The following is a 23,857-nucleotide window of genomic DNA, read 5'->3' as shown; positions in this document are numbered from 1 at the left end:
CTGTGTCTGTGCAACGGAATAATAAAACAGACAACAATAATAAAACACACACAAAAATAAATAAATTTAAAAAAGAAGTAATTAATAAAACAAAGTTGAAGATGATAACAGTAATAACAATAAATAAATAAGGTAATTATTATAAAGTGAATAAACAAAGAAGATAATTAAAAGAAAAAAATATATTGTATAAATTAATTACTGCCTAAATTTATTTATTAACTTTATTTTTTGTGCATTTAATCGCATGCTTATTTATTTATTGAGCATTTATTTATTTCTGTTTTTATTTCTCAATCTGTCAGGATCAGTCCTCTATAAGGAACATGCCTCAACTGGTTAAAAAATCACTTTATATTTAGTATGCACATTCTCAATCATTTTATAGTAATTTTGAAATAACATATTAAGTAATGCCACAATTTACCTATATTATAATAGGATTTAATATGATATAATACAGTGAAAATTTATCTAATTGAGTTTCACTTTCTAAGATTGTTCTGAAATATGCAGTATGTGGCCAAAAAAAAAGAAAAGAAAAAACATCAGTAGACAGAGCAAACTAGCAAAAACTGTACTCGTTCATTCAGTCTAAATCAAAACCATACAGGTGCAATATGCACCTGTTATACTAAGGATGTATTATGCCTGGTTGCTGAAAGTACCTTTGTCAAGTAATTTGTGACTTTTAGTAAAGCATTTGGATGCTGAGCCAGAAAAAGAGCAGCACTTATTGTCAGAGATGCTATGACCATTGCCTTGTAGCTAGACAGGTACATAAGCTTGGATGGTGTTTGCTTGGCAGGACTTTTGACAGTTTGGCCGTGCTGCACCGTTTCCTGCTCCTCCTGGGTCAGGACCATGGGGCAGAGTTCAGCCAGTACTTCCAGAGCTGCTCGCTGACCAGCTTGTACTGCACCACTCATGTACCCACACCACTGGGTGGCTGTCTCTGTGCCTGCCCAATGAATCCTGTAAATCACAGAAAATCAATAAGCCACATACTAAACATTAAGATTTATGTTGCTGCATTTGTTATATTCTGATTTGGAGTAATTATATCTACGGTCCTTACTGAATTGTTGAAATTGTATTCATCAACCACACTCTTTCTGATGACAAAATGCTTAAATTGTAACACAGAATACAGAAAAATCTAAAAAGAAAACATGGAATTTGGGGAAAAATTCAAAGGAAATTTGGAACATTTCATAGGGCCCTATACATCCCTTTTTAGCACTTTTATATGTAGTGGCATTAACACTCATTTACATTATCAGTACAGAGTACACATGTGACTGTACTGTTGGCATATTCATCTCTCTGCGTGCCGACATTTGCAAGTACATGCTCAGCAGCCCTCTCCAGATAAAAGAGGAACCCTCTTTCGGGAAGGGATAAGTGCTAGTCAGAAAGTAGCAGTCTCTTCAAGCCCGTTATTCAGTAACTGTGGTGCAATGATGTTCTGGTACCCACGAAAACTAAAAGAGATGAATGATCTGCCCTCTTTGGATGCTAGTGAGTCTGCGTTCCTTAAGGCCGAACATGCACATACGGCAGGCGAATATGCATGGGGATAGCTGTGTGACTTCACTGTTTTTTTATTTTATTTTTACTGATGGACAAATCTGGAATTTAAATGTATGTGTTTTCTTTTTACAGACTTGCCTCCTGAAAGGAGCTGTATCAACCAATAGCTCACTTGACTCTCAGTGGTAACCACTATGTTAAGTGTTAATACGCAGTACGTGTTGTTACATGTATGTTCAAAGAACCATAATCCCGGCCTTACTGAGGTGAGCTATTGGGACTATACTACCTACGTGTTTCGTTCACACCAACTGATTTTATCCTTTCACATCTATGTACCGCTAAGACACAAGACATTCCACTAATTCACCATTCAAAGGATATGGCACACATAACTGATTACTACTCATGTGTTTGCTAGCTCATCATGTTTGCTTCAAGGCTCCTCTACTGTACCAGCCCCCACCCCTGTGCACCACTTAGATGAATAGAGAGGGGCTCTCCCTTAGCACCTTTAATCTGGCCAGTATCCTCAGTGATTAATTCATGTTATCTGAACAGCAGAGTGAGAGGCCTCAGCATCAAACAAGCTTCCACTGGACTCCATATATACACTTCTCTGATGTTGTAAGGCAGGATATGACAATGAATTTGGCGAAGGGACGTTAATATTCAGCAAGGGTCCTAACAAGAAATTGACTACAAACACAGAGCAGAGTAAAGAGGAGTAAAAAGAAGATCAGTGTGTGCCAAAGCTGCAATGAGAAATGCACAGAAGCATTTTGATTGTTTGGCCCAGGCTTTTAGATGATGCCACTTGAAACTTCATCAGCAGAATATCCAAGACCTTGAGACTACAGACTGAAAGGCCTTTTGGCAACATGTCATCAAGCTTGTAGCTGGTAATGCACATTACCTTCCTATCCACTGAGAGGTCTGATAAAGACTGCATTTTAAGTGTTTGTTGAAGTTGCCTGATGTTACTAAATATAGAGGCATTTACTGCAACACATGGTTAAACTCTTTTGTTTAAGTAGGATTTATTCTGCAGTGACTCAGCCAGTTCCAGAGTGCGATAACCCCAAAGATCACTGAGATGTTCTACTGTATATACAAATGAGAATGAAAAATGAAAGCAATGCATTCACCAAGTATGGTAATAAAAAATAAAACAGGCAGGAGTGGTGTATTAAGAAATCAGTCAACACAACCACTGCAGCGGCATGCATGGCAGGTGGCAGTAAACAGTATAATGAGCCTCAGTATTATGATGAGAAGAGGCAGAGCTTGTCAGATTAAAAAGGCCACCTTGTGGTCTTGATTGAACTTGATTGGTGTCTTGTTTAAATTGGTTATTATATGATAATAGTTAAGGGAAACTGATCAACTGACAGCACCCACGACTTTATTGCTCTGTCAAAATGAACGCAATGCTTTGTTTTTGTAAATTGTTGAGAAAAGTAAAGCATGTGATTATGGTGATCTACTATTTCAATTCCCCAACATGGATGATTCCAGAAATGCACAATTATGGGATTAATCCAGTCTCTAAATTTGGGAATAAAGATAAAAGAATCCCTCTGAGCTAGTGGGATATCGTTTTGACCTCTGCTGTATACAAACTGTTCTGCTGTTTTCAATTTAATCACATTTCCCAGTGGGCTGAGTCAGATACTATAACAGCAGATCAACAAAATGGATTTATAGAAGAAACTCGTCCGCCTTGTCACATTAAGCACAAATACAGAGTCTAGGAAGAATAAAGCTCTCTTTCTATTCCATCAATGAGCCTGCATTTGATCACAATGACTAAAGCATTCTCTGACTAAACTGTGTTACTTGTTCTAAAATATAATTAAACACCTTTTGTCTGTATATGGAAAGATGAAGCGAAGCATAAACTGTCTGTCAGATTGAATTGCCCTATTTAAACAATCCATAGTGCATGCTCTTAAGTGGATGGTGCAAGTGCATTAACGGCATGTCCACGTGTTATCTTGGTCATTCAGATTAATGCAAAAAACATGAATATCACACACCATTTAGTGTGATGTCATCACTGACCTGCATGTATAATAGTCAAGAGTGCACGCACGTTGTGAACCTGCTAGTGATGCGTGGATCAGCTCTGACATCATCCAAAATAAATCATCTGCAAATTATTTCAGATTCAGAGACCTAAATCTGCATGGACATTTGTCTTCACCACTGCTGGCTCCTGTAGGCAGGGACGTGCACAGATATTTAGAGAGCAGGGGCTCAAGTGCAAAAAAGGGCACTTCTCATAATTATTATTTTTTCTAACACAACTCTGACTTTCTTACCAATTTATGTTAATTCCCTCAAAATCACGCAATTGTTTCATACATAAATTCGACAAAATAATCATGTCTTCTTTAGTATTCATGCTGGCGTGCACACGCACACACACACACACACACACACAATAACTGGTGGTGACAAGGACTTCATTTCACAACAACTATGGTATTAGATGAGGAGCCTACGATCAAAATTATGAAGTTACTGTTTAAGACAGGACACTTTTTTTGATGTAGTGGTCAATTTTGAGATTTTGGTCATATTTCCATGTCTTCTTTTACTCTAATGAAAATCTTTTTGCATCTGTAGATTTCTTCTAAATTAACCAAAAAAAGCTAATCTGCATATTTAAAAATAACATTTCAGGGGAAAAGACTCTTGATGTAAGTCATTAACTGGGGAAGTTCTGTGGGGATATGCTGTAGGTATTTATTTATTTAGTCTATTTACCTGCGGTGCCTTGTCAAATGTATGCAAATGAGCAAATTTTAATTTGTTAACACATAGTTTGCATATCAATGTAGCAATTGTGATGATGTTATTAGATACAAATTTTACTGTATTCACCTGTAGTGTCTCCATTAAGTTCAGTACATTAGCCTGTATGGCCAAGATATATTGCCTTAGCTAAATGTTAGCTAACTTATTACATTAGCTAGTACCTCATAAGCCATGCATGTTAGCAAGTCACAAGTTAATTATATTTGGCTTTTGGCTAATTAGGTACTGGTAGCTTAGTCTTTTGTTCATTACCACTCACATTCACACAAGCCAAGAAAAACACACCTGGGGTAGTTGGGAGGGGCGACTGCCTGTCTGTTTGTCTGAGAGAGAGAGAGAGAGAGAGAGAGAGAGAGAGAGAGAGAGAGAGAGAGAGAGAGAGAGAGGGCTGGCATTGGAACTGACAAAGTATCCTGAAGTGATATTTAGATATGGTGATTTCTTTATTGTGTGTTTTATTAACGTATGATCCTTTTCTTTAAAGATTTACTTTAATGATTCGGGAGGCTGCTGTCAGTCATTTTAAACGTTTTCATGAGTGTAATGTCGCAGCAAATATTGTGGGACATTTAAGCTGCATATTAAGGACAGGACAGACTGAGGAAACTCTCCAGAGGAAACAGAATTAAAGCTTCTTAACACAGCTCTGATGAGTTCAGGATTTATCAGTAGCTAAGGATTTACTGTATGAACCTGGACTGCGTTTGACTTTTTGGATAGAAGAACACAGAAGATCAATTAACATTAGATCCTGACCAGCTATGTTATGTGACGTTATCGACAGGCACAGGCCACCGAGCAGGTCTGACCACCCAAGCACATCTGGTACCTACACCGGCCTAGAGAGCAAGGACAGCGGCCCATTGGTTTATTTTCTATACTGACACTGGGCTGGCCCAATCACATCTCTTACAAACCCCTCTGCCATCTGTTCCCCTTCGAGGGAACTCGAACTGCGTCGGTGACGACGCTATGGAAACGCCTCTGGGCGTGACAGGGCTGAACTATGAATGAAACTACTCCAATCCTATTGGTGTTACTAGAACGGTATTGTGTGACGGCGTAACCGGAGGGGTATATACTGGATCGTTCAGACTATTTCCCTGGCCTATCAGGTGTGCGGTTTGCCTTCGCCTATAGCCATAAGGGCGCACTCTACTCGAGGCATGGCGGCTTCTAGGGCCCTCCTCGCAGGGGCGTCACTCCAGGATTTGTGTGACACGGCTGGCTGGGCCACCCCTCACACTTTTATCCGGTTTTACAGTCTGGACCTTCCTTCTGCACCCGGCACCCGTGCGCTCTCCTCCTAGTCGTGCCGTCAGTCGGGGTTTCGGCGTGGCCTAAGTGGGTATCTCGTTCTCATAGTGTCGTCACCGACGCAGTTCGAGTTCCCTCGAAGGGGAACGTCTCGGGTTACGTATGTAACCCTTGTTCCCCGAGAAGGGGAACGAGACACTGTGTCGGTCCACCACACCTCACCCCGCCTGGAGTGCCTTGCTTCATAGAAAGGGCTAATGTGTCCTGTGTGTCGGCGTGCTTAAATACCCCTCCGGTTACGCCGTCACACACTACCGTTCTAGTAACACCAATAGGATTGGAGTAGTTTCATTCATAGTTCAGCCCTGCCACGCCCAGAGGCGTTCCCATAGTGTCGTCACCGACGCAGTGTCTCGTTCCCCTTCTCAGGGAACAAGGGTTACATACATAACCCGAGATGTTTCTTGTGTTGCACACCAAAAAAAATTAATCTTAAGATTGCTGCCGCCAAATGTGCCTAAATAACCAATATGTTTGCCACTAGGGCTGCAGTAGTATCAGCAGTACACGACATTGTGCAGCCATGAGAACTTGAAGGAGTAAAGGAGGAGCTTGTCAGCGAAGCAGAGTGACAGGGCCGAGGGCGAGAGAGAACAGGAGGAGATTGTAGGTGAAGCCGTAAGCATAGAGTAACTCAACCTGTAGGGAGGGAGGATCATAGCTGTCATTTTGGGAACATGTCCTGGCCACCACTTTTTGAAAGGAAGTTTTCTAAAAAAATAGCAACAAGAAAAGTTAAATAACAAATGCTTTGAGAAAGGTTTATTTGCACAATTAGAAAATATGCAATGGAGTGTAATTACAGAACAGATCTGCCTTTTTCCAAAAAACAGCAACTTATATTACGAAAACAAGCTACTGGTTACTGCATTATATTCTATTATATTTTTATATTCTGATTTGTCACCTGCCAGCGTTTCCCTCTATATAAATAAAGACATTTCCACCATAAATTAGTGCAGAATGATTTTAATGCATAAAATCTTCTGGGGGAGGACAGTGGCACCCCCGGAAAATGTTGCTAAGGGTGGCCAGATGGGGCCACTGAAAATCCTGGGGCGGCACACTAAAACCAAAAATCGTAACAGAATTTCAGGAATTCTATTTTGCAGGATATACTAGTTGAATACTACATAAATATATGAGTTAAGGCATCACAGACGGGTATACTTTATGTTACTAATTGTCTATTGTCCATAGACTAAAACCAGTTCAGTTAACGTTTTGAGTTATACAAAAATCCTGTTTAATGTATTATGTATCTGTACGTGTTAGTTAATTAATTGATCTTCAATTATACTAGTTGACCTTTTCTTTAAAAAGACAAACAGCTTTTATTTGTAGGAGTGCATTGGCTGCAAAGAACAAAACATTTACTGGGAACAAGCCGACTCAAGATTACATTTATTCATTTAGCTGACGCTTTTATCCAAAGCGACTTACAATTGCTATATATATATATATATCAGGCCGCACACCTCTGGAGCAACTAGGGGTTAAGTGTTTTGCTCAGGGACATGTTGGTTGATGTGTCACAGTGGGGGATTGAACCCGGGTCTCTCACACCAAAGGCATGTGTCTTATCCATTGCCACCACCGCCAAGATTACAGACATTCCGGCATAGATATTTTTCTTTTCATTTTAATTGAAATATTCAATATGTGTCTGCATAAAGTTGTGTAATGACAATAGTACTGGAAGCTTCTTCAGATTATTTCATCAATTCATTGATGAATCCTTTAAGATGCACTTTTGCTCTTAACGCGATGAGCTGTGTAAGTTATAGGTGATAGATATTTATTAGTCCTTTCGGAAATTCATAGTGTGTCATACAGCAAACATCAGACCAACAACCAGACAACTACTTTACCAACACAAACATCACCCGAGTGCTAGTTACTCTAAGGGGCAGCTCACCCAGTTATGACTGTGACGTTACAACCCAAACTCACGGCCCAACCAGGAGAACAACAAACGCACGTGTGTACATTTTCAGCTGAGGATTGCGGCTTACTTTGGTTAGCCTTCAACTCAACAATCGATCATGATTTCAGTTAAACGCTAAAGTTGCTGTTACTGCTCAACACCACTGAAGTAAACAACAACGCGCACAGACAGCGTTTTCGGGATCCAGACCTTTCTTTCCACAGAGATCCTGCAATCAAAACAGAAAGAATATCCGCCAATATATATCCCCTTCCAGGCCAGAATGTTGGCGTAACAATACAAAATAATAAAGCAGTATGAAAGCAGCTCTATGAAAACATTATGACAACAACCATAATCTATAGCCTAGTATCAATCGATTCAGCACAAGAATTTGGCCCATGCACGGAGCAGCCACAGAGTCAGGATGATAAAAGATGCTTTCACTCACCACAGCTGAGGGCTCACATGAGGAGAAAAGTGGCACTGCGGTTTTTCCTCTAGGCAAACTTCTGGATGCCTGTGAAATTTTTCTAATAGTCCTCCAACTCTTTGCGGACCCACAGTGCTGTTTAACATTTTCCTTGGAGTTTAATAAAGGTTATGATCCAACTTTCACTGAGCTCCTAGCTGTTTTCCTCCAACTGTTTGACATTTACCCTTCCAAGTAACATTAAGCCCAGTTTTACAGCATCGTCCCGCTGTTGTCATGTTTCGCAATCCTCTCAGAAAGATGAAGATGAGGCCGGGCACATGATGGTCTCCCTCGAAGCCAGAGGTACTTTTCCGGTCACACACAGTGCTGTCAGGGGCTCCAGTGTCCTTACGATGTTAGCTTGCTGTTAGCGATGGTGTTAACCTGTTGCTATCTGCAGACTAGTATAGCTTTCAACACACAGTACAATCCACAACGATGTGTAGCAGTGTGACAAAGTTATTAGAAACTAGCCAGGCTACTAACTGTCGCTGTATATTAATTGAATTACACTTTTCTTTCTTCTGCAGCTGGTCACTAACTCTACAGAAAACACACACACTTTCTGCAGCAGGCTGACCAGGGTAACTCCACTCCGCTCTGCCTGTTAGTCCCGCCCCTTAACCAATCACATTTTTAGAAATGTATAGCTATCTACATGGACGAGGTGTCACACCTCAGGGTCAGAGGTCACTCTCTTAAAGTGACAGACCCTAATATGTGAACACTTGTACGCTGCTAAGCACCTTTTAACTCAAACCCAGGGATTACATAATAGGGAGGGCCAATGGGGTGGCCACCAATTTTATTAGGGTGGCCGTGGCCCCCCCTAATGGCGCCATTGGAGGAGGACCCCCCCCCCAATCGAATATTTCACATATGAAGATTTCTTCTAAATAGTTGTAAAATATCTTGTCGTCTTGTTCTCGCGACCTCAATATTGCGAATCGTCACGTCTCGCAGGCTAAGTGTTTCGTCACACCCCTAATCTGAGCCCTTAAATGTCCCCACCACTTTTCAACACAAATTGACACCCTTGCTTTGTGCTATGCCATAATGACAATGATGATGATTACTTCAATTAAAGTAAATGATAATAACATAATCGCAACACTATCGTAGACTGATACGGATCATAAAGTGAGACTGCAACCTAATGCTGGCGATCACTCACTCTCAAACGGCACAGCATAAGCTATTTGACATTGTTTATGTAGCTAGCACAGTTCCTTAATGCAGTCTCAACTTCGACTAACTGTCCTAATGGCTGAGATTACTTTTTCAGCATCGCGTTGGCTAATCCCACGCAGCTGGGAAAATTACTTGTACTTGAGGATGAGTTGTGTACTCCATGGCCACTTCTTATCACCAGGGACTCAGTAAATGAGTGTCAATGAGTACACTGATCCACTTACACTGGTAAACTTATCCACAGCACTTTCTACTCAGCTTTATAGTGGTTTAAGGAAATATTACAGTATATTTAAGAGAACTGCAAGGTTGGTCAGGGAACCCGCGGGGTCTTAAAAGTATTAAAAAAGTCTTAAATTTCATATTCCAAAAATAAGGCCTTAAAAGTCTTAAATATCATTACCAAAGTATTAAATTTCGTTTACCAAGGTCTTAAATTCTTTCTTGTCCTTTCATAGAATTTAATTAATGCTGTAACTTCATAAATTAAAAAAAATATACTTTGTGTGTGTGAGACTTCATAATATACTCTTTTTGGTGTGACTCTGCTGTTATATGGCAGTACAGGTAACGTTACTGTTTATGTCACTGTTTAGCTTTACGCTCTGAACTGTGAAGTGCTCGTGGTGCAAGAGCTCTGGCATCCAGCTCTGCACGAATCAGTCATTTGTTAGAAAAGAAAAGAAAAGAAAAGAAAAGAAAAGAAAAGAAAACGTCTCTGACGGGCTACTAATGTTAGCTCATGACTCAGAATGGGCAAGTGTCTGAAATTCAGAAAGCCAGAGATACAATCAAGTTGGCGGACGAGGCTGAGGGCAGTGGCGCTGAGGTTAGCACAACATGCTGTCACACTGTGGAGGGCGCTAATGGAACAGCAGAGCTGGAAGACCTGCTGAAGGTTACTGGTCAGTGAATGACACGACAGCAACGGAGAGACAGGTGTGTATGAGACGAGTGCCGTGTCTGTGTGTCGGCATTGCGCCGCTGTTGTAGGCTAACGTTATGCGAATGGAAACATCAAACTAACACACATAAAACTTGCATCACCCAGATGCGCCGATCACGGGAACGAGGGAAAAACAAACCAGAGCTCAACTCCTTATCCCCGCTACTTTCAAGCCAATACTATATAATACTACATTTCAAGCAGCCTTTAGATGCTTTAGAAAAACAGAACAGGATGAATAATCACTGAAGCAATTGGCATATTATATTACATTACATTATCTAGCCAAGGTGTAACTAATTGCAACAACTCATGCCACACAATTTGTTTGGATTTTGATTTCACCCCTTAAGAGTTCTTAGTGCACAAATATTGTATTCATTTCAAAGGTGTCATTTTTTAAAAGTATTTGTTAAATATGATCTGAAAAATGGCTTGCAACAAGAAATGTTAAAAAAAACTAATGAAAATACTAGAAAGGTTTATTTGCACAATAAGAAAACGGGAAATGCAATTTAAAGATAAAAGAAACAAATGTGCATTGTTCAAAAAAGACTAACATCTGAATCACTTTATTTAAATAAAGATAATTCTACCATAAATTGGTGCAGAAAATATCTCCAGAATGCAGGAAATTAAGTGTTTAGTGCTCAAAATTTTCTAGGGGACCCCCAGACCCACATTTAAATATATTTCAACATTGAATATTTCATCAAATAGTGTTAAAATATCTTCTTGTCTAGTTCTCGTGAACCCAGTATTGTGAATTGTGCAAGTGTATCGTCACACCCCTAATCTGAATCCTTATGTCCCCACCACTTTTCAACACAAAGTGACGTCCTTGATTCATTTTATCTCATCAAAGTACAAACACACCCCAAGCTATAATGTGTTAAATAAAATGTTTTATTAAATTAATGTAACTTAGTAAATAATTTTCTCAGGCTTAAAATGAATACAGATTTTCCATTAAAAGGCAGTGAAGTTGGTATTAAATTTCATCCTAGAATCCTGGTGGTACCCTGATGGTGTATTGGTGAGGAGTGTTCGACCGATTGTTGTGAGCCGCCTGGACCAAAACTGCCAGGGTCGATTTTTTGCCCCAGTCCAGCCCTGAATAGTGCAGTATCTTCCTGACATTTATACTATATAATTAGCAGTAAAAAAAGCTCAGCATGTTGCTAGAGATAGCCTACAATTAAAATGCATAAGGGTTATAATTGCAAACGGTTCTATGAATACTTTATTATCTATCCACTGCGAGGCAAGGCCCCCAAAATTATCCGGCTTGGGACCCCCAGATTCACAGGCTCAGCCCTGACACTTGCATTGTACAGTCCTTTCACTGGGTGTAGAAGTTTTAGTGGGATCTCAGAGATTTAAAGTTTGCATCTTTGTCTGTGTGTTGGCAAAAAAGTGTTGGTTTGGTACTGGTTGAAGTCAGAGTCCTTTTCCGCTGTGTTGGAAGATTCCGCACAATTGGATTATACTGGAAGACAAGAGATTTGTTCGATCTACTTCCGTTGGCACCAGAAACATCTTACCATTTGCTTCTTGCTGACTTTTTCTTCACACATTTATTTTGTTGGATTGTCTGTGTATAACAGATGCTTTGCTTCTGGCCTTTGTGTTGGCCTATCACAGTCATACTGTATGTGTTGGCAGGACGAGATCCTCCCAAGGCTGTTTCATGCAAATTCAAGAAGCAGTTTTGCTGCACTGAGTCATTTTCAGTGAATGAGATTTGTGCAACAGTTCTGTGGCTAGTGGCTGTTCATCAGATTTGACCTGTTAGATGTATTTGGGTGTTTCTTTAAGTTGGTCCTTTGGGGAAATTTCCGGGACCCTGTGAGTATAATGCTACTAGACACAAATTTCAACCTTTTGAACTAGGCATGGGCAGTATCTATTTTTTCATACCTTCATAGCTTCATGACATTTCACCGGGGTATACAGTATGTATAGATGAATAGTTAGGAAATAAGCACCCTTCTTCCATAGATTCTTTCTGGAGGACCTGTTGCCACAGCGGATATCAACATATCAGTGGGCTGATCGGAGATGATGTGCACACAGCTTTGTCCATGTCGGCTGGCTCACCTTTATCATCGGGACTAAACCCAAAATACTCCCTAACGGGGGCAGAGGCATTTTTCTTTTCTACTAGTCCTGTCACATTATCCCCAGTCGCCATCAAGTCGCTCCTTATTGTGTGCGTAGTGTTTGGTTGAGGGAGACAGAGTGACCAGCAGGTGAAAGCAAAGGACCAGAGGAAAAGGTGAAGAATGAAGTTTATTATATAAAAACATATAGGTGTTTAGTTTTGTGTGTGTGTGTGTGTGTGTGTGTGTGTGTGTGTGTGAAGGTCTAAAAGAATTGAGGGGAGACTGCCTCTTTTAAGTCATATCAATGTGATTGAAAGATTGATCATCAAGCTTACACTGTACTGTACTCTACAACTCTCATCTGCACTAGACCAGAACTGATTTTTTTATTTCAACAACAAGAGTATTGTGTTGTGTTTTGTGATGGTGATTTCTTGCTGAACTGTTGTATGTTAGTCTGCTGTCAAGCTTTTGATATACATGCAGTATTAGGGGTAAACATCAGGCATTGCCTGGTAAGAAGCAAGAGCCTTTGTAAAAAGAAGTGAGTCATTTTGGTGTTTCAGATTGAGGAGCAGTGTTGCTGCTGCCCTTCCAAAGAGAGAATGGAGAAGAACTGGTGGCTAATCCTGAAATGGCTGAATGGATGCAAACTTCACTGTACGCACACAGAGATAAACTGCTAAGTTTATAGAGCTCTGATGGAGAGCTCCACTTTTAATTATCAGAGCTAGGTGCCATGACTCTAGTTATGGCACCTACGTAATTATTATTCTCAGCATCAATTTCTAAACTTGTTAAAACTAAGACACCGTTTTAAAATATATTAAATGTATTCTGTTACACTCCGTCTTAGGAGGTATATAATAGGTTGAATGAACTAATCCTACTCTGTTGGTTGTAATAATCAAAAAAAATTTGAGAAGCAACACAAACAACCAATTTGTTCCAAAATTCCAGCATCCTACTAAGCAACTCTTGTCAATTCAGTGTTTATTCTGCATGGATTTTAACTTAACTTAGTAAATCATGAACCTACTGAGGCCAGTTTATTTATAGTTCTTTCTTTCTTCTCTTCTCTCTAACACCACACCTAGAATTGAGTAGGGTAGTGTAAACATCTCACATGCTGACCAGTCAGGCATAGTATCCACCTAGAATAATTACTCTAATAATATTGAGATTCATAATATCCCCAAAAAATGCCATAATCCACCAGACACTACAGGAATCTATCAATATAACTGTATGCATACAACAGAAACTGTATGTTTGAAGCATCAACAGCATCTTAGTTATCTAAGCATGGGCTTGTCTTCATTACACGTGCCGGATTTGTTTCAAGGTCAAAGCGTGTCCTTGAGAATCCATTTCCTATATGGGGCAGGAATGTGGATAAGGGCTACCGCGATGTGCTGCTTTCTGAGTTACGTTATGTAATGAGCTTCCTCTGCTCCCCACAGACTTAATGTCATTATGGAAATACATTACCTGGATCCCCCTCCCCACCTCTCGCTCTCATTCGTTCAGCTTTGTGCATCTCTGAACAGGCCATTAGAAATGGATTATAGGACGTTTTCCTATGAGAACACCACCCCTGAAGACCTCCTGCCATTTCCTTACCACTGGACTAATATGTATCAGTGAAGGCATAATCACTCCCACAACTCATGTCCATGATCTGTAGGCCCTGGGTGCTAGTGAGTAATCCCTGGTTGGCAGGGTGAAGTGCAGACATTGTTTCAGTGGTATAAAAATAGCATGAACATCCAGCAACCACAGTCAGTATCTCTCATCCTGGCATCTAATGTGCAATCATACTATTTACTGAACTATAAACTCTGAATTTAGCTCTTGGAATTATTTTTTAAAGATTTAGAAACTCCACTACACAGCCAGTTCTTCTGGTGAGAACACAAAGGAAAGGTAACTCTTTTGAGGATTGGGAGAAGGAAATGTGTGGTGCTGTGGTGTATTTGTCATCTGTGGGGTGATTACCTGCCACAGGGCTTCCTCAGGCTAGGGTGGTAATATGTTAGCAGACCTGGTGCCATGACATTAACAGGGCAGCCCCCGCTGTAGTCCTCCTTAGCCCAATCCTGTAAAGCAGAAAAGTGAAATGGCATTAATATTGTAGCATTTCACAGCACAGTGCAAAAGCGTGGCTTTGTTTGAACAAAATCGCACTTGATGGCACTGCTCAAATCTAATCTAGCCAGACTTTATTTGAAAGAACAGCACATGAAAACATAATCACACACCAACATAGACCATGGACTAGGGCTTTTCAACGTCTGACACTGTGCCCCCCCCCCCCACCCCACCCCTTCATATAATACTGACAACTGTGCTCTCAACACAGCCTGTCTATTACGCTGAATTAGCTATTAGCAGTTCCTGTTTGCAGCGTACCCAATGTAATACAACAATCCCTGGATTACTTTAATACTGAACTAAACTTAAAAACGTGATGATTCTCAGCCAAATTCTTGAATTTTAAAGAGCATCTTTTCCTGTCATACATCTTGTAAATGTACAATAATGCTCATGGATTGTTGTTATTTATGTTGCAGATGTAAAGTTATCTAAAATATAACATCACATGTCTTATTGTAGAATGTTTATCACAAGTCCATCCATCCATCGTCGCGGGGCCAATCCCAGCTGACATAGGGTCACCAATCAACCTAGTCTCCATGTCTTTGGACGGTGGGAGGAAGCCGGAGCACCCGGAAAGAACCCACGCAGACACGGGGAGAACATGCAAACTCCACACAGAAAGGTCATGCTGGATGCTCATGTTAATTGTTGACTCGCCAACAATAACTACTTAATACTTTTCTTCTAAATTGGAGGTTAGTGGAATTAAACATTTCCTATTAAATGGCAAGTACAAGCACAAAAAGAATTAAAATTTAGTATCAAGAAACTTTAAACTTTAAACTGATTGTACATACCCATTGGGTAGCTTTTTTTCTTTTCTCTGAGATGTTATTGTATTCTATAATTCCATGTTCCCATTGAATCTTTTCAAAGAACAATCATGATGTCTCCCTTAATTTCCTTGCCTCAAGTTTCCTCAGGGCAATTTCCCTTTACATCATTGCGTTCAACAGTGAAGCAAGGAAAAAGTAGTCCAGGGACCAAAATCATATATCTGCATGACTAATGTGCTGCTTCATAGTCTACCATTGTATGCTGTACATCATGTAATGGAGTTAAGTAGCTCCTATCTGTATGGAGATGCACTGATTGCACTTTTCTTGGCCGATTCTCAATTTTCTAAAGGTCTGATCTGCCAATTCCGATTTTGGCCAATTTCTTTCTTTCTAAGAACTATAATTGACAGCATACACAAACATTTTTATAACTTTTATTATGGAATTTTTTTTCTTTCTTTCTTTCTTTCTTTCTTTCTTTCTTAGGATCCACATTAGCACCAACATAAACATTGGGGTTGTACATGTTATTTACACATTACCCTTTTCTAGTATATTATTTATCTCACCATTTGTCTTTGGCTTAATTCTCCTCCTCATTTTAGTGTTTACCCACAGATTGTTTTAATTTGCTCACCTTGCTTTTCCCTTCAGACACACATACACCTCTCTCTCCCTGTGTGTGTCTGCTGTGTTGACATTCAGCACTATGTGTAGTACTTTTTTCCCCCTTGTTTCTGTTTTAACAGCAGAAGGTGAGCCGCTTCTGCTGGAGGCTTAATGACGTCGCCTATCGAAACAATTGAGATCAACGTGGAACTTAATAAAATAGGCACAAACAGGTGTATTCACTGTTGCTTTACCTGGTCCATGCTTGGAAAATATCCAGTGTGTCCATGTCGTCTAACTAATAATGTCTCTCTCTCTCTCTCTGTTTCTCTGCCAAAAGTTCTTTGGTTGCCGTTAATTTAACTGGGCGGTACCTGTGTGGGGAAGTACAAGCTCATGTGTGTCCACAATGTGCGGGTTTGCTTCCTTTGGATAGCCCCGCCTTCCTTCAGCCAGTTTTCCACACCCAACTCCCAAGTCGGTTTGGGCGATGTCTACAAAATTTCCAACGGACGATGTCTGCAATGAAACATCGGGATGGACGATGTCATCGGGTGCGGGTACGCGGGAGGCAGCAGTCGTCTCATGTGCATGTGCACTCGTACAAACTTCACTCGGTAAAAAAAATTGTATACTTTCACATGAAAACAGTATAAGAAAATAGCATCTGTTTTTTTGAAATTACTACTAGCAGACATGTATATCCACTGCTGCAGCTGGATCACAGTGAGAGTACCTCTTTGGATTGCCTGTGCTACCATCCTACAAAATAGCATGCCTTCTGTGCCTGAGCCATTTCAAAGCTCCCCAGAACTCGTTGTGATCCCACACAGGTTTCCCACTTTCCAAATAAGACGCTGCCATAGTTAATACAGGAGTACTCAGTTGTGGTAATAATCATATCTTTGACATGTGTCTATATGTTTCCATGGTGGATCTTTCTGGATATGAATGTTATAAAAATCTGTGGTCCACATTTGTACATTTGGTGAATGTGAATTAACATTTGCATTGCCTCAAAAATTTAGCAGTAAAATAAATGTGATTAATACAGGTCTAGAACCTGAACCTAGAAACTCTTAACTAATACATTTTAGCTAACAGGTTAGATCAGTATGCATTACACTACACTAAGTCTTTTATAAATTAATCAATTTGGTCCATTGTTGGTGACAGAGTTGCAGACCTTAGCTACACAAATTAGCCTTCCTCTCTGGAATGCGGGGTAAAAAATGAGACTAGCAATTTTGGCACTACAAAATTCTGCCTCAAACCAAAACATTGTTTTATTAGATCAGACATCTGCCGCTGAACTACTTACTTTCTCTTCATAGTGGATGGAAGATGCGGCCTCAGGACCTAGGTATTTGACCAGACTGAAAAGCACGGCTTTTCTTCTCTCTTCACCCTGCAAATAGAAGGAAATGTCTGTGCCAACATGGTACTTACATGACACTGGCTCATCACTCAGAAATATAACAACAGGTTGCTAAAATATGAATGCATATTCTAGAAACCAAACAGCAGTCAATTTGAATAATAAGCATGGTCAGCACATGCTCCTGGTTGTATTAGTTCATAAGGTAAGGTATGTACAGAGCAGCTGAGGCCTGAGGACCAAACCGACAGATCACCATAAAACATTCTGACAGATGTTGCAAAATTGTATAGGGTTCTTCATTGGGATGTCACTTGACCTTTTCTCTCTGCACACTCTTGTGCAAGAGCTGAAAGTCTAGTCTAGTCTCTTAATACACTCCATACACAATAACAAAGACTGAATTGAAGCATGGTGCCAAAATGTTTTCGATGAGGAATTTCTAACACAAACCTTACTCTTTATTTGCTGCAGGACTGCTAATGTCAGCTGAAAATCCTATTAAATTACATAGCCAAAAAATGCCCTTCAACTTTTGACTTCACCTGCTCAAACCAAAACAATATAACTAAAAACCATCATCCATCATCCATCGTCAACCACTTATCCTGCGTACAGGGTTGTAGGGTATATATATATATATATATATACACACACATATATATATAAGACATTACAATTAGAATATATACAATAAATCACATTTAGCACAAATAGTGTGTAATTGTAATCTTGATGTCAACTTGCCTCACATACACATTCATTATTCTCCTCTGTTAAGCAGTGAGGTAGCAAGTCAGGGTTAATTATTTTGCACCCTGTGTGCCATGGCGCAGCAGGGAGACAGCTACTTTTCAGTTTTGTAGTAAGTCAGGCTAATGACCAAAATGCCAAAACAACATTAGGCTGGATTTATTTATTTTTTTCAGTAAAGGGAAAGCACTGGCCCTAAATGAAAATGTTAATAGAGAAAAGAAAGAGAAGAGGATGTAGCTGGGTGTACCAAAAGTGTGTATGGGAGAACAGTTAGAGGGAGGATGGCAGCTGTTTATATTACTGGCAGAATATATGAAATGTAACCTTGTCTGTCAGCAACATAGGCATCAAGGGATATTAAGCCTGCATGAATCCAATACAAAATGTATTGCAGAAAATAATTCATCAACACGTGCTATTATGGTGCTATCTGGTTAACCTTCCACTACGTGCAATTATGAAGCTTGTTTTCAGGGCAAATAAATGATACTTCAGAAAGAGAGATTACCAAAAAGAACCTCAGTGCCTTGTGACATAGCGCCACAAAACAATTATATTTGAAACAAAAAAAAAACCATTTAGCTCATTATGTGTATTTCGCAAAATAATTAAATGCTGGCGCCCAACTGTTCTCTTCAGTCCATGTGCTCAGGAGTTGCACAATCTCACATGCAGTTGTCATTATGCTGCCCCTTAGCATTTTGTCTGATGCAATAATATCATTTAGACAATGCATGCTAAGTTGCCTTTGTCTCCAGACGAAATGTTAAACAGACTTAACCATAAACATGCATGAAAAATGGTCAAAGCACTATGTGATGCAAATGTATTATATCCAGCTTTTTATTTCATGGTACATAGGAAACAAGGCAGTTTTCGGTGTTATAATTAAACGTACACCTGCATTTACAATTTGAACTCATATTTATCATACTTGCGTCTGATCAAAATACCAGATTTGAGAGTTATGCTATTGGAAACGTTGCCATCTCACCAAGCAACTTGCAAGATCGGGAATAGCTCTTGATAATGGAATCTTTCATGCCTGCCTTAAACCACAGTTTATGCCCTCTTCGGTATAATCACAATGCGTCCAAAAAAATATATGTCAATTACTTTCATCCCATTTATATGCTTTAAGAATTTACACGAGATCATAATAAATCATAAATAAAAAACTCACATGGCACAAGGTATAGCTGTGTTACAAGCAGAAACCACTGACATGTTAAATTATAGATAAATATAGATAAATTCTCCACATGAATTCTCCGTTACCTCACTGGAGCTCCATTGAGAAGCCTTCTGGCCTGCAATGAAGCCTACCAAAGCAGCATTACCATTGGGGCTGGTGGCATCAAAGGTAACACAGAATGGACAGTCGCTGGCGGATCCTGCCACTATTTCTCCAGAGAAGCCTTTCTCCTTCCAAAAAGCCTGTAGACAAACAGAGACAGTTCACGGCTTCATCATATATCAATAATTACACCAGTTTAACACAAAACCCAACTAGAAATCACTTGCACACAAGTTATAGAAAGTGCGATTGAACTGCCCTTGAAAGCTGAATAGAACCAGACACAAATATCACGTTCAGCAGCAACAGCAAAGGTTATCATATGTGGCAGCAAAACATCTTTCTCTCAAGGGCTTATTTTGGTCCCATGAGGTTCATAAAGCTAAGTGTGAGAGATATATGATTCAGAAAATATAGAGTAGTATATCTATGAGGTATTGAACAAAACATACCGTGTAAACATGAAGAAAAAGTAAACATTTGTTAAGAAAATATATTTATTATAATTTATATATAATGTATAAGACCCCTTTATGGTACTTCCTAAGATAGCATTAGACCTACAAATTTAATACAAATGTCTCATAAAATAATAAGTATTTGTCTCTCTTGCCCACGCTACATGTAGGCTGCTGGCAAACTTCCAGCCTCATGTAATAATAAGTGACTCTAATGTACCTGCAACTATGGCTTTTGGGCAGTACAGGGATGTGCATCAAATGACACATATTTTATTTATAGATATATTCATTTCGTGACTTACATAAATGTATTTTAGTATCACTTCTGCTAACAATTGTGTGTACGTGCATTAACATTTGAATACGCATGCATCAGTTCACATACATCTGGATCCATATGCATTTGAATGTGTGTTCATTTATCCATCCATGCAGATGTACTCTGTATCTCTGTAACATTGAGATCTGGGTAATTATTGTCTGAAACCCTAATTGTTACATAATATTTATGCACGTTTTCTTTCATTTCACGTTTAGCACTTTGTTTAAAAAAAAAAAAAAGTAAATATAGACTTGATTTGATAAATGAGCACTGAAGAAATTAATTCAATATTGCAGTTGTCTTGCATTATCTTGAATTGAAATTATTTATTTACATTGCACTGTGCCTGCAGTCTCCAAGTATTGCTTTAAGAATAATGAAAGCACAACATTCTTGCATTATTATTTTACACTACAATAAAAGAGTCATTTGAAGTAGCAAAAGCACTTTAAACCACTTGAGATTTAGGAGTAATAGCTATGGCGACACACAGTCCAGTTTCTTCAGGGCCAGACTTATTTTCTGCCCAGGCATCTCAGCTGTCCCGCCAGAAATGGCATATCTTCATCCTATTCTAGATCTGAGGAGACACTCTGAAGAGAAGAGGCAGTTCCTGGCAATACAGATCCACAGCATGCTGGACAAGTTTGTAGTTCTGCAAACACACACCATCAGTGAGGATCCTGCCCAAGTGCGTGGGAAGGGGGTGCGGAGGGTGCTGCAGCACCCCCTATTGACAGGGAGGAACACTGTACAAATTACAGGTGAAGACTACATAATGGGCAAAATATCTAAATAATCATGTACGCACCAGGTACGCCCAAATCATCTACCCGCCCCCAACCCAACTAATTATTTTGTCACATTCATCCCAACTCTACCGGTCCTGGTTTCTTTATTGTGTTGATGTATGATGTATTTTCTTTAGCGGTTTATTTTCATGATTAGAGACGCTGCTCTCAGTCATTAAACATTAAACATTTCCATGGGTGCAGTAATGTCACAGCAAATACTGTGGGACATTTATGCAGCAAAACTAAAAACTGTAGTTTTAAACTTGACAGGACAGACAGGAAACTCTGCAGAGGAAAAAGATTTCAACTTTTAGCTTCTAAAAAAATTAGACCCTCGACAGAGCTCAAGATTGATCAGGAGGACGGCTGCTTTACTCCAAACAGTTTCACTGTATGAACTGGACTGTGTGAGACATTTCGGATGTGGAGAAGAACACAAAATATTAATTAAAGTTAGATTCTGACTGATCCTGTCGGTGTGTCGGGAGATTTGAAGTTGTGCGTAAATGTGCACAGCGTCTCTGTTAATGTGGAGACGCTTCACCCTATTTCAACCACCCAGAAATTCACAGAACGTTTCGCCCAAAGTTCTGCCTGCAAACAGCTGTGCTCTCAGTTATTGCACGCACAAGGTTTTCATGTGTTTCCCCAAGTGTGGACACTGAGCGTGGAACAGGTTTTCAAGTTGAAATGAGGGTTGCGACGGTGTAATCATGGCCTTCATTTTAGCTGATCGTGTAATCAGTGTTTTTTATTCGAATGATTTTATTTTTACATACATACATATTATTACGAAGGTCCGGACCTCGGTGACCTCATACGACCATGCTTGTAACCACTCTGTGTTGAAGGAAAGTATGTAAGCCTGTGCCCACACACAGTCGTGTCATGCGCACATTTCTACTGTGCAGCACCCCCAAGCGAAAATGTCTTCCCTCACGGCTCTGCCTCTGTGACCTCCCTGGTCAAAACTGTGGCACCGCTGGACCTTGTTTCCAGTAGGCATCCATGGATATTTTTACCTCAAGCTAAGACACCTGCTGCCATCTGTAGCATGATTTGTCAACCCCACAACACTGCTGGAATTGGATGGGTTTGCCTACATTACCATGCATAAACAGGATCCTTCGGGCTATAGAATCTGATGATGTTTAGTCTTTCACATCTAGACTTCACATCACCTCCATACAATGCAAAGATGATTCAGCTGCTGTAGGCACTGCCCTGGAAAATTACCCAACACGTGGGAGCGTTGTTACAGGTAAATGAAAAAGAGACAGATGCCTGGCCTCAGGCTGCCTCTAAGGATTCTGATCCTGAGAGGGACAAGCTGCTGCTTCTAGGATTGTCCCCCACTGTGGACTGTGGAGAAGATAATCCAAGGCAGACTCAACTATTCATGCTGAAAAGGCAAATTCCTTATGCTTACACACATGATGTGACCAGAGTGTTCAACTGCTCAGTAAGCTCAGTGTTGTTGTACAAGAGAGATGTCAGCTGCCACCTGCTATCAAAGTGTCTCATCTCCTCTGGTCATGGGTTTTAGCGAGAGGTCGGTTTGTAACCACTATCGGAAATGTTTCCGACATAGAGTAAGATGGCAGTGTCTAAACTCACTCTTCCTCTCCCTTACGAATGGGTTGCTGGTAGTTCTTGATGTCCTTTTACAGGAGCTACTTGTATGCACTGTTCACTGTGCACTCTCCACAGTGTTGTGCCACTAGGTGATGAGTCGATGTTTTGTTAGAGAACACATGACATCACATCATCATGTGTAATTTGTACCAGAGTGATGGTTGAACAAACAAAATGTATTCGACCGTTCACATTACATCACCAACATTATAGCGGTGTCAGTGTGTTTATGAACTTTCAGCAGAGCTGCTGAAGGTCTGGCTGCTCTCTGGGGCTGCTGTCTGCCCGGTTTGCTTTTCTCAATCTGTGTGCTGTGGAGATTAATTAACTACATTTACAATTATTCATTTAGTTGATTTTAGCTGACGCTTTTATCCAAAGCGACTTACAATTGCTAGAGTGTCTTGCTCAGGGACACAATGGTGGATGGGTCACAGTGGGGGATCGAAACCAGGTCTCGCACAACAAAGGCAGGCGTCTTTGAGATTGCACCATCAACACCCCATCTATCTACAGAGATTCATTAGAGCTGGTCAATAGTCTTGTGGAGTCGCTGATCCAACTGCTGAAACACTACATTTGAGCTGGTCAGTTGCTGAACTACAGGTGACTGCTTTAGTACTCTCTCTCTTTCCTTTGCTGCGCTATTTCTCTCCCTCTCTCTGGATGCCAGAAGTGATGTCTTGATTTCAACAATGACCGTCAAATATTGATTTGAGATGAATAATTACTGGCCAATTTCTAATCTCTCTGTCTTCTCAAAAATCTTGGAATCCTTAGTCACGAACCACCTGAAATCACATATAGCAGCAATACCACTGGGGCTGGTGGCATCATAGTGTACAGCCGCTTGACAGGATCCTGCCACTATTTACCCAGAGAAGCCCTTCTCCTTCAAAAAAGACTGTAATACTGTCATACATGTTTGTGCTGATTTTATTTTACTGTTTTGTGTGCACGCAACTGTCCTGCCAGAATGGCTGCAACTTTACTTGGCTTGGCAACAGCAACGATGAATCAAAACTTCACCACAGACTATTCAATGTACTAATACTTGATCACATTACAGAAAATGTCTTTGCTGGTGCTTGATTCTGCAGTTTCACATGGCTGTCCCAGTGCCTCTCCCAAAGTGAAAAAATGTGTGCCTAACAGATATTGATTTTTATTGCCCTTGTTTGTCTCTGGTAATATCAATGTAAAGGACGGGCGGGTGGTGTTGCTATTTCTATATCTAACAGGTTTCATGTGTCTATTTTCCCAGTGGATCCCAAGACAATTTGAACTTCTGGGTCTACACATTTAGACTGCAAACTCCCCACTTACAATTATTGGTTGCTAAAATATCT

At 40.1% G+C, this 23,857-nt stretch overlaps 1 protein-coding gene across 1 annotated transcript in view; it reads right to left on the bottom strand.

Moving 5' to 3' along the window:
• Positions 1 to 537: 537 nt before the first annotated feature.
• Positions 538 to 23,857, bottom strand: part of si:ch211-127i16.2 (probable flavin-containing monoamine oxidase A) — a 40,780-nt gene continuing 17,460 nt past the window's right edge. The window contains exons 9-12 of the mRNA XM_046067367.1: positions 19,278 to 19,436; positions 17,187 to 17,273; positions 14,316 to 14,416; positions 538 to 975 (exon numbers count right to left, since the gene is read on the bottom strand). Of these exons, the coding sequence (XP_045923323.1) occupies positions 630 to 975; positions 14,316 to 14,416; positions 17,187 to 17,273; positions 19,278 to 19,436 (693 nt within the window). The 3' untranslated portion in view covers positions 538 to 629. The remainder of the gene's footprint in view (positions 976 to 14,315; positions 14,417 to 17,186; positions 17,274 to 19,277; positions 19,437 to 23,857) is intronic.

The sequence above is a fragment of the Micropterus dolomieu genome, linkage group LG13 (assembly GCF_021292245.1).
Source record: "Micropterus dolomieu isolate WLL.071019.BEF.003 ecotype Adirondacks linkage group LG13, ASM2129224v1, whole genome shotgun sequence".
Lineage (NCBI taxonomy): Eukaryota > Metazoa > Chordata > Actinopteri > Centrarchiformes > Centrarchidae > Micropterus > Micropterus dolomieu.
Note: the sequence above shows the minus strand (reverse complement) of the source record. Positions and strands in the feature narration are given on the sequence as shown.